Genomic DNA, 11,930 nt, shown 5'->3' with positions numbered 1-11,930 from the left:
ATACCCCTTTGTAATGGGAGACCTTCTGTGGCCGAGGCGTTTCTGCCTGGTGGCCGCTGGGACCGACCCGGTAATGCACTGCAGCCTTCACAGAGAATTATCTGAACTCATTGTGAGTGGAGAAACTCGAGAATATGGCACGGTAAGAGGAAAATTAATAGAAAAACTATCGGTATCTTCTTACGAGCACATTCTGGAACACGGCACATCCTGGAAATATTAATTCCCACTATTTATTTAAGCAAAAGGCCGGCTGGGCACAGAGCCGCTCTAATGCAAAACAGCTCAGATAGCCCATAAAAATGATGCTCGGATTAAAATATTAGAAAGTGTGGGTAAGAATGACCTCATGTCGGTGAGGCCGTGACATGAAGTCACCCCAATTTAACCGATCTCTTCCTGAGCTCTGCCCCAGAGGCTGCACCTCCCGGCACGGCCGTTCCCCCGTGGTGCAGCGCTCAGCCTCGAGGGAAGCTGAGTCGGCCCCCAGCGGCTCCGCGGGCGCTGCCAGCTGCCGGCATCGCCTGCACCGCCGGCCGCGGAGCCGCTGCTGCACGAGTCCGCGCGTGGCGCCCGCCCCCGCGGCGGCCACGCGTGGGAGGAGCGTGGGCGGAGCGGCGGGCGGAGCGCGGAGCGGAGCGGGCCGGCAGAGCCGCGCTAGGCGCCCGCTCGGCAGCGCCTCCCGCCGCCCGGCACCATGTGGCAGCCGGCCACGGAGCGGCTGCAGGTAGGAGAGGGAGGGGTGGGATCGCGGGTGGGCGGCGGGGATGGCGGGGCGTCCGTCTGCCGCCGCACCGGGACTTCGCCGCAACTTCTCCCTGGTCCGCGGGGGCCGTACTGTGCCGTGCTGCCAGGGGGCTGCCCCGCTGCCGCCGGTTTCTAGAGGGGCTTCGGTGCTGGTCGCCGCGGGCCCGGTGGGTTTGGGCGCGGCCGTGAGCAGTACCGGGCAGGGTGGGAGCGGAGCGGGGCCGGGGGTGCGGAGATGGACGGTGCGACCCGCCCGGCCAGGAGCCAGCTCTGCCGTCTCTTGATGTCTGCTTTTGTGCGTGTCTCCGTGTAAATAAAATCGTGGTGAGATGCGAGACGGGAGCAAAGCGAGGAGAAATCAAACTCACTTTGCGTCGACTTGGTGCAGTTTGCAAAGCAAGTGTCTGCTGAGAGACGAGCGGACGTTCCGAGCAAGGTCTGAGTTAGCTGCGTGCCGACAGCAGGTCCTCACTGCGTCGGCAACTGGAACGTAGAGTTTGCTCTGATACCCGCAAGCAGAACATTGAAGGGTTTGGTTTGAGTTGGTCCTAAAGCCAAGCAGAGCAGGTCTGTGAGCTGCCATCACCACCAGCTGGGAACGGGAGCACTCATTTCTCTTGAATGGCGTACTTTTCTCTGAGATGAGGAACTTGATTTTAGTGGATAGGAGCGATGGTTTGTGGATTTCAGCACGAGTGTTATGTAAAGGCACTAGGAGCAGTTTGTTTCCCTGTGCTGGCCAGAAGCTGCTGGGTGGCCCACACAGGCAGAGAGGTGACCCAGTGAGGAGCAGGGAACCTGGACCTGCTGTGCAGCCGCTGCACCTGCTGGGGAATGGTGCGGGGGAGAGACCCAAGGCTGCACACAGCAGGTAAGGTGAGAAAGAAACAGAGCAGGGCGATGGAGAAGGGGAACACCGGGTCGGTAGTGATGTGCTGCCTGGGTCGCATGGCCTGGCTCCAAACCCCTTTGTGCACTCTGATACTAAAACTGAGGAGATTCAATGTAGCAAACAGGTGATACTGTCAGCATGAGCACTCAAGGCGAACGAGAATGTGCCCTGGGTGGCCACTGCTTTGCACCTGTGTGCCTTTTTGTTGGCTGGCTCCAGCTGAAGGGTCTGGCCAGCCCAAGTCACCCTTAATGCTGAGTTAATGTATGTGCAGTTCTTGTCATTGGGAACTGCTGGGAAAGCATGTGAAGAGCTGTAGGTGCCATCAAAAAACAAGGCAGTGTGATCCAAACTTGCAGTTTTAAATGATGTGTTTGACTTCTGCCAGTTTCTGGAATGGGAAGAGGGGAAAGTCTTGGAAAGCTGCAAGAAGGCAGCCTGTAGGAGTTCTGCACTCAGACAAGAGGTTAAATAGCAATATGGTGAGCAGTGGGCAAAGTGAGTGCAATGCGTGCCACCAAGGAGGAAGGGTGCTCTGAGTCACTGGCATGCGATCTCATAATTGAAAGTTGGATCCTAAGCCATGTACACACGAGCCAGAGTTGCGTGGGCGATAGACTAATATTCCCAATTTGTTTGAATGCCTTTTTCTGTTCCGTTTTTAATTTGAAATGCTGTCATTTGAAGTAGCTTGATGTCTGTGTCTGTCTCCAAGAAGACCTGTGTTGCACATCACCGGCCTGGCCAGAGCAGCTGGCAGCACTGCCCGTCCCTCCCACGGGGAGTTGTGCAAGACCATAAATACGTGTGTTTTTTTCCCCTTCTTTCCATGTCAACATCTCAGTGCAATTTCAGGTGTCCCATGTTCTTCTCCTTGTCCCAGACTGCCCACATGATGTGAAACAGATCTCTGTGCCATCGGGGTGCTGAGTGGGGCCCCTGCTTCCCTGTCATGAGTAGGGAGGGTGCTGAGCATGGGATCTTGACTGCTGCAAGGGTTTCTTTGGGTACTGCAGTACTGGGTAGAACTGATACCTTGCATTCTATGTTCACATATTCTACAGTTACGCTAAGTTACAGTTAAGCAGCTCTGTTCAGGGATGATTATAGCAATTCCTGCACTGTCTTTTATAAGTTGTTTATCAAACTGACATATGAGTGCAGGAACTGTGGAGCAGGGGCTGCTTCCTTGATGTTTTCATGCATTCTGTATGATGTCATTGTGACCCAGGTGCATCTTGCATCAACCTCCAGCTGTAGCAAAGTGTAGTTCTGTTATTAGTCCTATAGTACCTTCTAGTGCTTGAAGGAGATTGGACTTTTTAAATGTTCTCATGGTGAAAGGACAAGGGGGTATGGCTTTACACTTAAAGAGGGGAGATTTAGGTTAGATGTTAGGAAGAAATTTTTTACTTGGAGGGTGTGAGGCCCTGGCAATGCTGCCCAGAGAGCCGCGGCTGTCCCATCTCTGGTGGTGGTTGAGGCTGGGTTGGATGGGGTCCTGGGCAACTTGAGCTGGTGGGGGCAACCCTGCCCATGGTAGAAGGGCTGGAGGTATATGATCTCTAAAGTCCCTTCCAACCTCAGCCATTCTATGATTCTATAGCTCTGTGCTTAAAAAAAAAAAAAAAAAGAAAAAGAAAAAAGAAAAGGCAATGAAAATATTTTCATCTTTCTCCGTATTTCTTTTGGCCTGGTTCAATACGAGAGTGTCTGAGTTGGCTGTGGAAATGGCTGCCTGGGTCAGCCCTGCCCTTCCTGCTGAGGACAGCTGTGATGGGCACCTGCCTTGTTCTGCAGGCATGTAGTGGTTGTTTGTCTCTTGTGTGTATCTCCTACCTCTGTCCTTCACAGTGTGTTACGGGACTGCATGTTTCTGGTCTGAGGCTTCTCATGTAAAATATACTCCAAATGTACTCACTCCTGTCAAGTTTCATGGTTTGGGCAGAAGTTTTTTGGCTTTGTCTGAGCACGTACAAAAATCTCAGCAGGCTCCCAATGGAATACCTAATGGAATTCAATGGATTTGAAGAATAAGCAAGAAAAATGTAAATATCCAGATTTCTGGAATTTCCTGGAAGATACAATACCAGTTTTCTTCAGCAGTTCCTTCCCTTTCCCCTTTTGCCATTCTTTCTTCTTTAGTGATATGTCAATCGCAGGTATTTTCCTGTGGTGTGCTGTGGGTATCAGCATGCTCTCGTGAGGTACTTAAAAGAACTATGATCTTTCCATGCTCAGTGTAAAAGAGACAGTCTTTGTGTCTCTTATGAAAACTTTTCCTGCTCTCATTTCTGCAGTAGTGTTGCTGCTTTGTGTTCAAGCAAATACTGGGGGAAAGCTGCAGACATATGGGTGCCCCATCTGCCAGAGCCGGCTCTGGGATGCAGTGTGCATGGTAGGGCTTCTCGGCTGACTTGGACTGCCAGGCTGAGCCGTGGGTGCCCTGTGCCATCTGTGCGTGGGCTTGTCTCAGTATTTGTGGCAGAGCACCATGGTGGTCATAGGCAAGGCTGCCTGATATTTGTCTTAGTGTGTGTGGTGATGTCCATGGTTGAAATAAAGCCGAAACTCTTCTGAAATCCTTATTTAAAATCACTTCCAAATGTACCCTCCGTGCCTGCTTCGGGATGTGAGGGTTGCAGATGGGATTTTGGAGCTGCTGGCCACAGTGCAGCTCCTGTGAGGGCTCAGAAGTGTTTTTTTGAAAACAACCAAGGTCTTAGGAGAGTTCCACTGGCCTGTCTGCTCGATGACTGGTATTTGCTTTGAAACCTAAATTTTCCTGGAAGCTTGATGCCAGACATTGTTTCTAGATAATAAATCCCAGGGGGTGCATAGTTTCCAAGTTCAGGCTGTCCGTAAGCCCTGTTTATAAGTCTCTCTGCTTCTCTTAGCACATGTGGGCAGAGGATCACTGTGTCCAAGTACATTTTCTGCAGGAGCTGGAAACACAGCGGTGCTGTAACCCTGGCCATCCCTGTGCAGAGCTGTGCCAAACCCTCACTGTAGGGATGGCTCTCGCTCCTGCCCTGTGAGTTGTACCACTGCTGGGTTCACAGAAGCAGTGTTGCCTGCTCACATTCCACGTTGTGCTGCTGCTTGTTTCAGATGCTTGGGTGAATGGTTACCTCTGGCTGATGAGTTGCTTGCTTCCTGCCCTCTACTGCTGGAGGGGCAGCCAGAGAAACCCCTTGTCCCTGCACTCCCACACCATCCAGCAGCTGCTGGGGCTGAGTGGTGTTTGTGTATGCAGCCAGGTGGGGATTCTCCCTGATCACCTGGAAATCTGATCCTCTTACCAAAGCCAGAAGTTTTGGGCTGTTTCTGGGTAGAGATTTAATAGCACATGGCTGCAGTGTTTTCTCATACTACTAGAATTTATTTATTTCATTAAGCACAGTTCCCAGTGTTTTCTAATGCACTGTGAAGTACAGCGAGAGGTGGTTGCAGGTTGCTGGGTGTGACAAAGCGAGTTGAGTGATATAAGGCAGGATGCAGGGCCCTTCTTTGCTGGGGCATGTTTGACTCCTTGTGCTCAAAGGCTTAGTTTGGTCATTCTGTAACTTGTGCAGCTCTTGCAAAGTCCTTGGGAAATATGTTTCCGTGGAATTGCTTTCCAATCATTTTTGAGTCTCTGATGTTATTTAACTCTGCATCGTTTGGGCACAGCAATAAAAACTCAGCTACTGATTAAAGTAGGTGTAAAAATAGGTGCTGGGGGTCTTGCTGCATGCTCTCTGCCCCCCTTGAACACCACCTTCCCATGCAGCATTGCTTGCTTTGCTACGATTCCTTGTGCCCCATAACCACGCATTTTGAATCTACTGGTATATTCAGACTTAAGGATGGCAGACTGTACCTAAATACATGCAGATTATATGCCTCCACTACCGCCCAGGGTACACATCAAACACCTTTCCTGTTTCAGGAACACTGAAACCCTTCCCTGAAGAAAAACCAGCTCTGTGCAGAGCGCAGTGTGCGATGGCTTCCAGGTAATTGGGTTGCGGTGTGCATGTCTCTGCCACCAGTTTTATGGCAACGTCTCTGCATCTGCTTAAACGTAATGTCATTTTAGATGCTATTGGTGCTTTCAATTCAACTTCTCATCTTGCTTTTCTATTTGCAGTGTTCAGATGCGTGCCTGCTGAAAAATGCAGGATGCAGTCAGTCAACACTGTTTTTTTTTCAAATTTTTGCAGCATATGGAATAACTCCTCTTTAAAACAAACACAAACAGATTGTAAGTGTAAAGCACACAAACAGCTGTCTAGACAGAAACTGCTGCAAGACATGTATAGCAGGGCTGATACTACTACTGAACTCTGGTTTTATTAAATATTATGTCAGAAGGAAAAAGTGAAAAGTATTTGAAATTTAAGCTTGAGTCATGTGGATGCAAATGTTCAGGGAGTCTCACAGCCCAGTGTTTTGGCATCATATAGCTTCAGGAAATCTTTCAAGGCATCAAAGTTTTTATACCAGTTTGCTACTATAACTTTGCAGCAGTCAGAGATCTTTCAAACAAAGCTCAGTGAAATGCAGCGAGCTCATCTGGCACCACTTAGCCCGGGCCTTTTTTCTGCGTTGTTTATTCTTTGTAGCAAATGAATGGCTCTGGAAAAATGCTAATTTTGGGAAGCATTCTATGACCAAAAGAAAATCAAAATCAGCGACTGTTTTGAGGAAGGTCCTTTGGGAAATGATCAAGGGTTCATTTATAGTGTACTACTAGTTTCTGTTTATGAAGCTGACAGCCTGTTTGATGACCAAGACAAATAAAAAGAAAAAAAAAATAACAATAAAAAAAATCAATGGTTTCCTTGAAGAAAGGCAGTCAAAGCCCAAAGCATATTCAGTCTAAATAGTTCTGGATCTTAACTGCTTTGTTGTGTTGGTTTTTTTTTTCTTTTTTTCTTTCTGTTCCTTGATGGCGGTCAGTAGGACAGTTATTAGCAGAAGGTCCAGAGCTCTGCCATTGCCTTCCACGTGTGGTCTACAGCGGGTAGGCCTTCAGTGGGACTGCAGGGGCTTCGTGCTTGGGTCTGCATGGTGGTGGCTGCTGGGTGAGAGCCCAGCCTGAGAGCGTGTGGATGTGGAGCTGGAATATTCCTTCAAGCAAGATTTAATACTCTCTTTCTTTTGCACAATGCTTTCATGTATAATAATTGAACTTATTTGCACTTCAAATAATAGATGGGAAGCTACAGGTGATGTTATTATGCTGGGTTATTCCTGATTAAGTGCATAAAACACTTTGAGCAAAGATTTTCTGTGTGGGAGATTGTAAAGTGTGAAAAGACCAAACTTGGCCTTTTGTGATTTATTTTTCTTGCTGAATATTGAAAATGGAAAATCCTGATGCACAAAATCTTTGAGGGATAAAAGAAAAAAATGATTGAAGTTGTGTATTGTGTGTAGGAAGTTTTCCACTCCGAGGGCATTGAGACCCTGGGACTGCTGCCCAGAGAGCTGTGGGTGCCCCATCCCTGGAGGTGCTCAAGGCCAGGTTGGATGGGGACTTGGGCAGCCTGAGCTGGTACTCCATCTAGCAATCAGCATCCCTGCCAATGGCAGGAGGTTGGCACTAGCTGATGTTTGAGGTCGCTCCCAACCCAAGCCATTCCATGATTCTATGACTTTTGATATTTGATATCTCTTTATTTTGATGATCGCATTTCAACAAAATTGCACACAGACTCAGAAGGTTGATTTTGATGCTCTCATCCTTACTTATCTCTGCACTTCGTTGCTGGCTTCTGAAGTGTTGGTCTTTGCGAAGAACCTCAATGCTTGTTTTTGTTGGCAGCCTTTAAATGGTAACTGTTTTTTTTCTGACGAGCCAGTTATTGTTGGTAATAGCTCAAGTGCAAGTTGGGAAACTTAAAATTCTTTGCCATGCCTGCCATTGGCCTCTGTTCCCTCACAGCCTCCCCTGCCTTAACTGTCACCCACCTCACTGAGGGAGCAGTTAATGACTGAACTGTGCTGTGAGTGCAGGCTTCTCAGCGCTGTGGCACTGAAGCTGCTTTGCCCCTCCGTAGTGTTGGGTCTGTGCCTTGCCGGATGGTTTTCAAATGGCTCCTCACGTGAAAACATTTTCTGCAGATATATTTGGTGAGAGTTGCCAAGAGCACTGAAAACAGATAGAAAGTTAATTAAATGTCCTGGAGCTCAAGTTGTAGCCGCTTCTTTCTTCCTGCTCCAGGCTCCCTCTGGGTTTGAGAGATGGATATTCCATAAGTTTTGTTTCAAGTGTTCAAAATGACCCGGGAGTATGTTTCCAAGTATTCAGAGCCTCTGTTTGGGGCCAGGCTTTTCCAGAGAGCTTTTTACCCAGTGGGCTGAGCTCTTCTGAAAACTTGGCCACTCATGTAGTGTGGTGCTTTGCAGCTCAGGGCTTACAGAATGTCAGGGGGCTGAGTGAAGTTTTCATGGGGTTGTGTGTGAGGGGACTAAGGCAGTGTTGCCTCCTGGTACAAAAGCAGGCAGGTCGACATTTCTCATCTGTAACAGTTTTAAGGCAGAGGTGAACCCAGACCTAGAAGCACTTGCATATATGTGTGGAATGTAAAGAGAGATGTTTCTCTGATGTTTGTCTGTCTTGCTTATTCTGAAGTATCCATATTGCTTTCTGTGTGTCCAGTTCCAGCAGGTTGAGTGACAATAAATCAGTTGTAACTATATACAGTTGTAACTATAACTTAGAACAAAAAAAACTAGAAGCTTGTATCTTGTCTCGGTGCCTTTTAGGAGGAGGCTGTACAGCATGGATCTGTGAAGGCTTCAGTTTACACAGCTGGACTCTGTTGTTTGGGTTAGAATCAGAAGGAAGGATATTCTGAAAGTTTTACACTGTTCTTCTCTACAGTTTTGCTGAAAGGAGCCATTGAGCTTGGTACTGTGTGTTTGGGAAAACCCTGATAGTAAAGATAATGTTGGTGGCTCCTGCTAAAAGGAGCCTTGGAGGAAGCAGCAAATCCACGGACTACTGCCTAAGCACAGCCAGGTGTGGTTTCAGCCTGCACCCTGCCCCACTGCTGCTCCTGGCTGGTGCCTTGGGTTTCCCCTGAATGTCAGCATGGTTTCCTTACAGTGCCATCACTTTCTAGGGAGAAATGCACCTACGCTGTGGCTGGTGAAGGCTGATCTCTACAGATAGCAAGATGCTTGTCTGTCTGTTCTTTGGCTGAGGTAGGCTGTTGAGGGCTCAAGAACAAGGTGAGCATGGATTTAGGAAGAAGAGGGCTTAATCCCTGTAAAATTCTTTGGGAAAATCATAGGAACAACCCAGCTAGGAAATTGGTGAGGAGAAGAGGAAAAAGAACTAATATAATTTGTGAGATGGGTGTCATTTACCAATCTGTTTTGATGCAGACTTGACGTTTTGGAACGTACAGAAAGCTATGGGTTTCCTTGGGCTAAGTGCTAGCAGGATTTGGTACTCTGCTCATTGGGGTATTTGGGTATCTGTTTATCTTCCGCAAGTCTGGGTCAAATGAAAATAACATTTATGTTCAGCTCTGAAGAATGTAACTCCATAAATTTCACTTTACATATGTTCTTAGTGTTTTTTTGGAGGACCAAATTCATCCTGCAAGAAGACCAGGTGCTGGCCAGTCGTTACCCTAGCACCTGGTGTGTGTGTGTACCCTAAATGAGGAAGAGCTCAGGTGCAGCAATGCCAGATTAGCATTGGAGCATGGCATTGAGATCAGCTGACAGCAGCTGCAAGCTGATTTGAGATACCTGGTTTGGGCTCTCTCGTGTTGATGGAATGTCAGTGCTGAGGTCTGTGGAATGGATTCTATTTTCTGCAATGTTGGGCAGTTTGCTTTGATAAATCAGTGCTAAATCACTTAGATTTAAGAGTGCGGCCTTATCTCAGCACATAGGGATATGCCTTTGAATCCATTAACTTTTATCTTGCCATTTGCGATGGCAATATAACTTTTCAATGGTTTATAGCGAATGTTAGGAAGTGTTTTCCTTTGAGTGAATGTTTTGTTTTGATTTTGTGCTTAGAGGCACTTGAGCCCTGAAGCTCGGTTCTGGGATGTGTAACATTTTCAAAGGGCAATGTTTTAAGCTTTTATCTCTAAAATCCTGACTTGATATGGAAGGAAGAATTCCACATTTCTAAAGGTTGCAGGAGCTGCAGTTGGATCCTCCTGCTGCCTTTTGCTGTCTTCCATTTCGTCTGTCTAGTTGCTTTAAAGCTGCATGAGTCTCCCTGTGCCTCACCTCTACAGTCCCACAGCTTCTGGCTTGGGATGCACATTTCCAAGGAGTCGCCCCATTGCAAGGAAGTGGGGTTTTTGTATTGCTTAACATTCTGGCTGAGGAATTGCACCCCATGGGCAGAAGAGCTGCTGCTGGGTGTCTTAGCCCTAGACAGGGCTGCAGCGGAATCTTAACTGGTGAAGATGGCTAGGCGTCTTTATCAGCATCAAGAGAGGCTTTGGACCAACATGAAATGCTTCATGGGTATGTGGAGCTGTTGCGTGTATGGCAACTGGATTTTCTTTTGTGGGGGAGGTGCCAACTAGGGACCAGTGGGGCTTGGGGACGGCCTAGCCCACAGCCTTGTCGGCAGAAACCTCATTCTGGAGCAGCTCGGTTCTGGCTGGCTATGAGAAACACAAATATTGTTAAATGATTTCCAGAGGGCTTTTATGTTGTCCTTTCCATTTAGGATTTTTATTTCTCATCAGCAGAAGTTATTTGTGGCTGCTTACATGATATTAGAAAAATAGCCGCATGCAGGGAGGAGCATTAACCGGGGAAATGTCCGTAACTGGTTTGTGCTGAAGCTTACTATGCCGGCTCTGAAAGTAACAGTCTGACCTTTAGTTTCTCTGTTATGGTTTAAGGGTTTTCTTACGTGTACGTGAAGTTTTCCAAGATAAACGAAGTGAATGTGGTTTGGCATTTAAATCACCGATGTTGTATCAAGCTAGAGAATTTCAGAAGCCATTAATGTCTAAATATATGTCATTTTGTTCATGCGGGGATAAACTTTGCCCCTGTCTATCTATCTGCGGATCTTTTTCTGGTCCAAATTCAGATCTTGATAATGTTGGAATAAATCTAAATGGCATTGCTAATGTCAGTGGAGCTGCTCTGGATTTCTTCTTCTTTGAGAATAAACTGTGTGTGTATTTGAGACCATCCAAATAGTAACTTTTTTTTAATTTTTTTTTTATTTTAAGTAGATACATGTGACTGTGAAAGGGTTCAATGTCTAGGGAAGCCAGACTGAGCGTTTCTGTATTACTCCTTTTGGAACGCCTTATGTTACTGAGGTCATTCGCGACTGAGCCCTGCGCTGTTTGGATAAGGGGCTGTTACATATCCGACCGGAACGTCTGTGTCATGCTGTGAGCTTGGAGCTGTTTGCTTTGGGGTGGGGGGGAACCACTTCATGAAATGTTTGTGGGTGCGTTAATAAACCTGGCAGTCACTCAGCTCCTCCCCTCCGTGATGGAAGGGGACGTGGTTTGGGGTCTGCGGGTGCTGTGCTGGGTCCCCAGGTGCAAGCTGGAGCATCCCTGGCTCTTTGCCCAGCCCCTGCTGTGCCCACGGCTGCCTCCTGCCCTCCCCAGGGCTGTGGGCTGCCTTCAGCAGATGTTTTCAGGTTTCAGTTGAAAAATGTTTTTCTCATGTGTGAATACAGTCTCTCTCTGATGCCTTTTCTTATTTTCATGTTTTCTCATTAAATTTTCATCTGTTTGTTTCTTCAAAGGGTTTAAAATGCCAACCCTGGTTTTCCTTATGGAGCTGAAGTTGGTGAGCAGTCTATCTCAACCTGAGAGAACCAGTGTTCTAATTCTTTCTTATTCTCTAAACTGTATGAAGGATAATAGGAACGTGCTGGTGTATTCTTCCCTAATATTCCAAAATCGAGCTGGTTATTTTTTTAGGTTAATTTTTGTAGTTATTTTTGTTTGAAGACATCTTAAAATCTGGTCTCTTGTGTAAGTTTTGCAACTCAATATATAGCTCAACAAAACCAGACTGAAATGTCTGCTTTCAAAAATGATGGCACTGTACATGGCTTCCCTTATAGACAGTGAAGTGATGCTGTGAGTTTTGAGTCTTTTAACGAGGTTGGTCTTTGTTAATCATTGCAGCTGTGCTGCAGAGCTGTGGACAGCAGAGCTGTTATGGCTGTCTGGTCTTTTCTGGAAAAATGAGAGTAGCATCTTTGTAGCACCCCAGTTAGTAGGTGTCAACAGGCAGTGGTATGGGTTGATTGAAGATAGGGAATCTTTCATTAAAGCTGTGA

At 47.1% G+C, this 11,930-nt stretch overlaps 1 protein-coding gene across 2 annotated transcripts in view; it reads left to right on the top strand.

The window, feature by feature from the left end:
• The first annotated feature begins 623 nt into the window (after nucleotides 1-623).
• PID1 (phosphotyrosine interaction domain containing 1) overlaps nucleotides 624-11,930 on the top strand; it is an 80,924-nt gene continuing 69,617 nt past the window's right edge. For both annotated transcript variants that reach the window (XM_032446699.1, XM_015871488.2), the window contains exon 1: nucleotides 624-727. In XM_032446699.1, coding sequence (XP_032302590.1) covers nucleotides 698-727 — 30 coding nt within the window. In that variant the 5' untranslated portion in view covers nucleotides 624-697. The remainder of the gene's footprint in view (nucleotides 728-11,930) is intronic.

Source organism: Coturnix japonica, chromosome 9 (genome assembly GCF_001577835.2).
Source record: "Coturnix japonica isolate 7356 chromosome 9, Coturnix japonica 2.1, whole genome shotgun sequence".
Lineage (NCBI taxonomy): Eukaryota > Metazoa > Chordata > Aves > Galliformes > Phasianidae > Coturnix > Coturnix japonica.
Note: the sequence above shows the minus strand (reverse complement) of the source record. Positions and strands in the feature narration are given on the sequence as shown.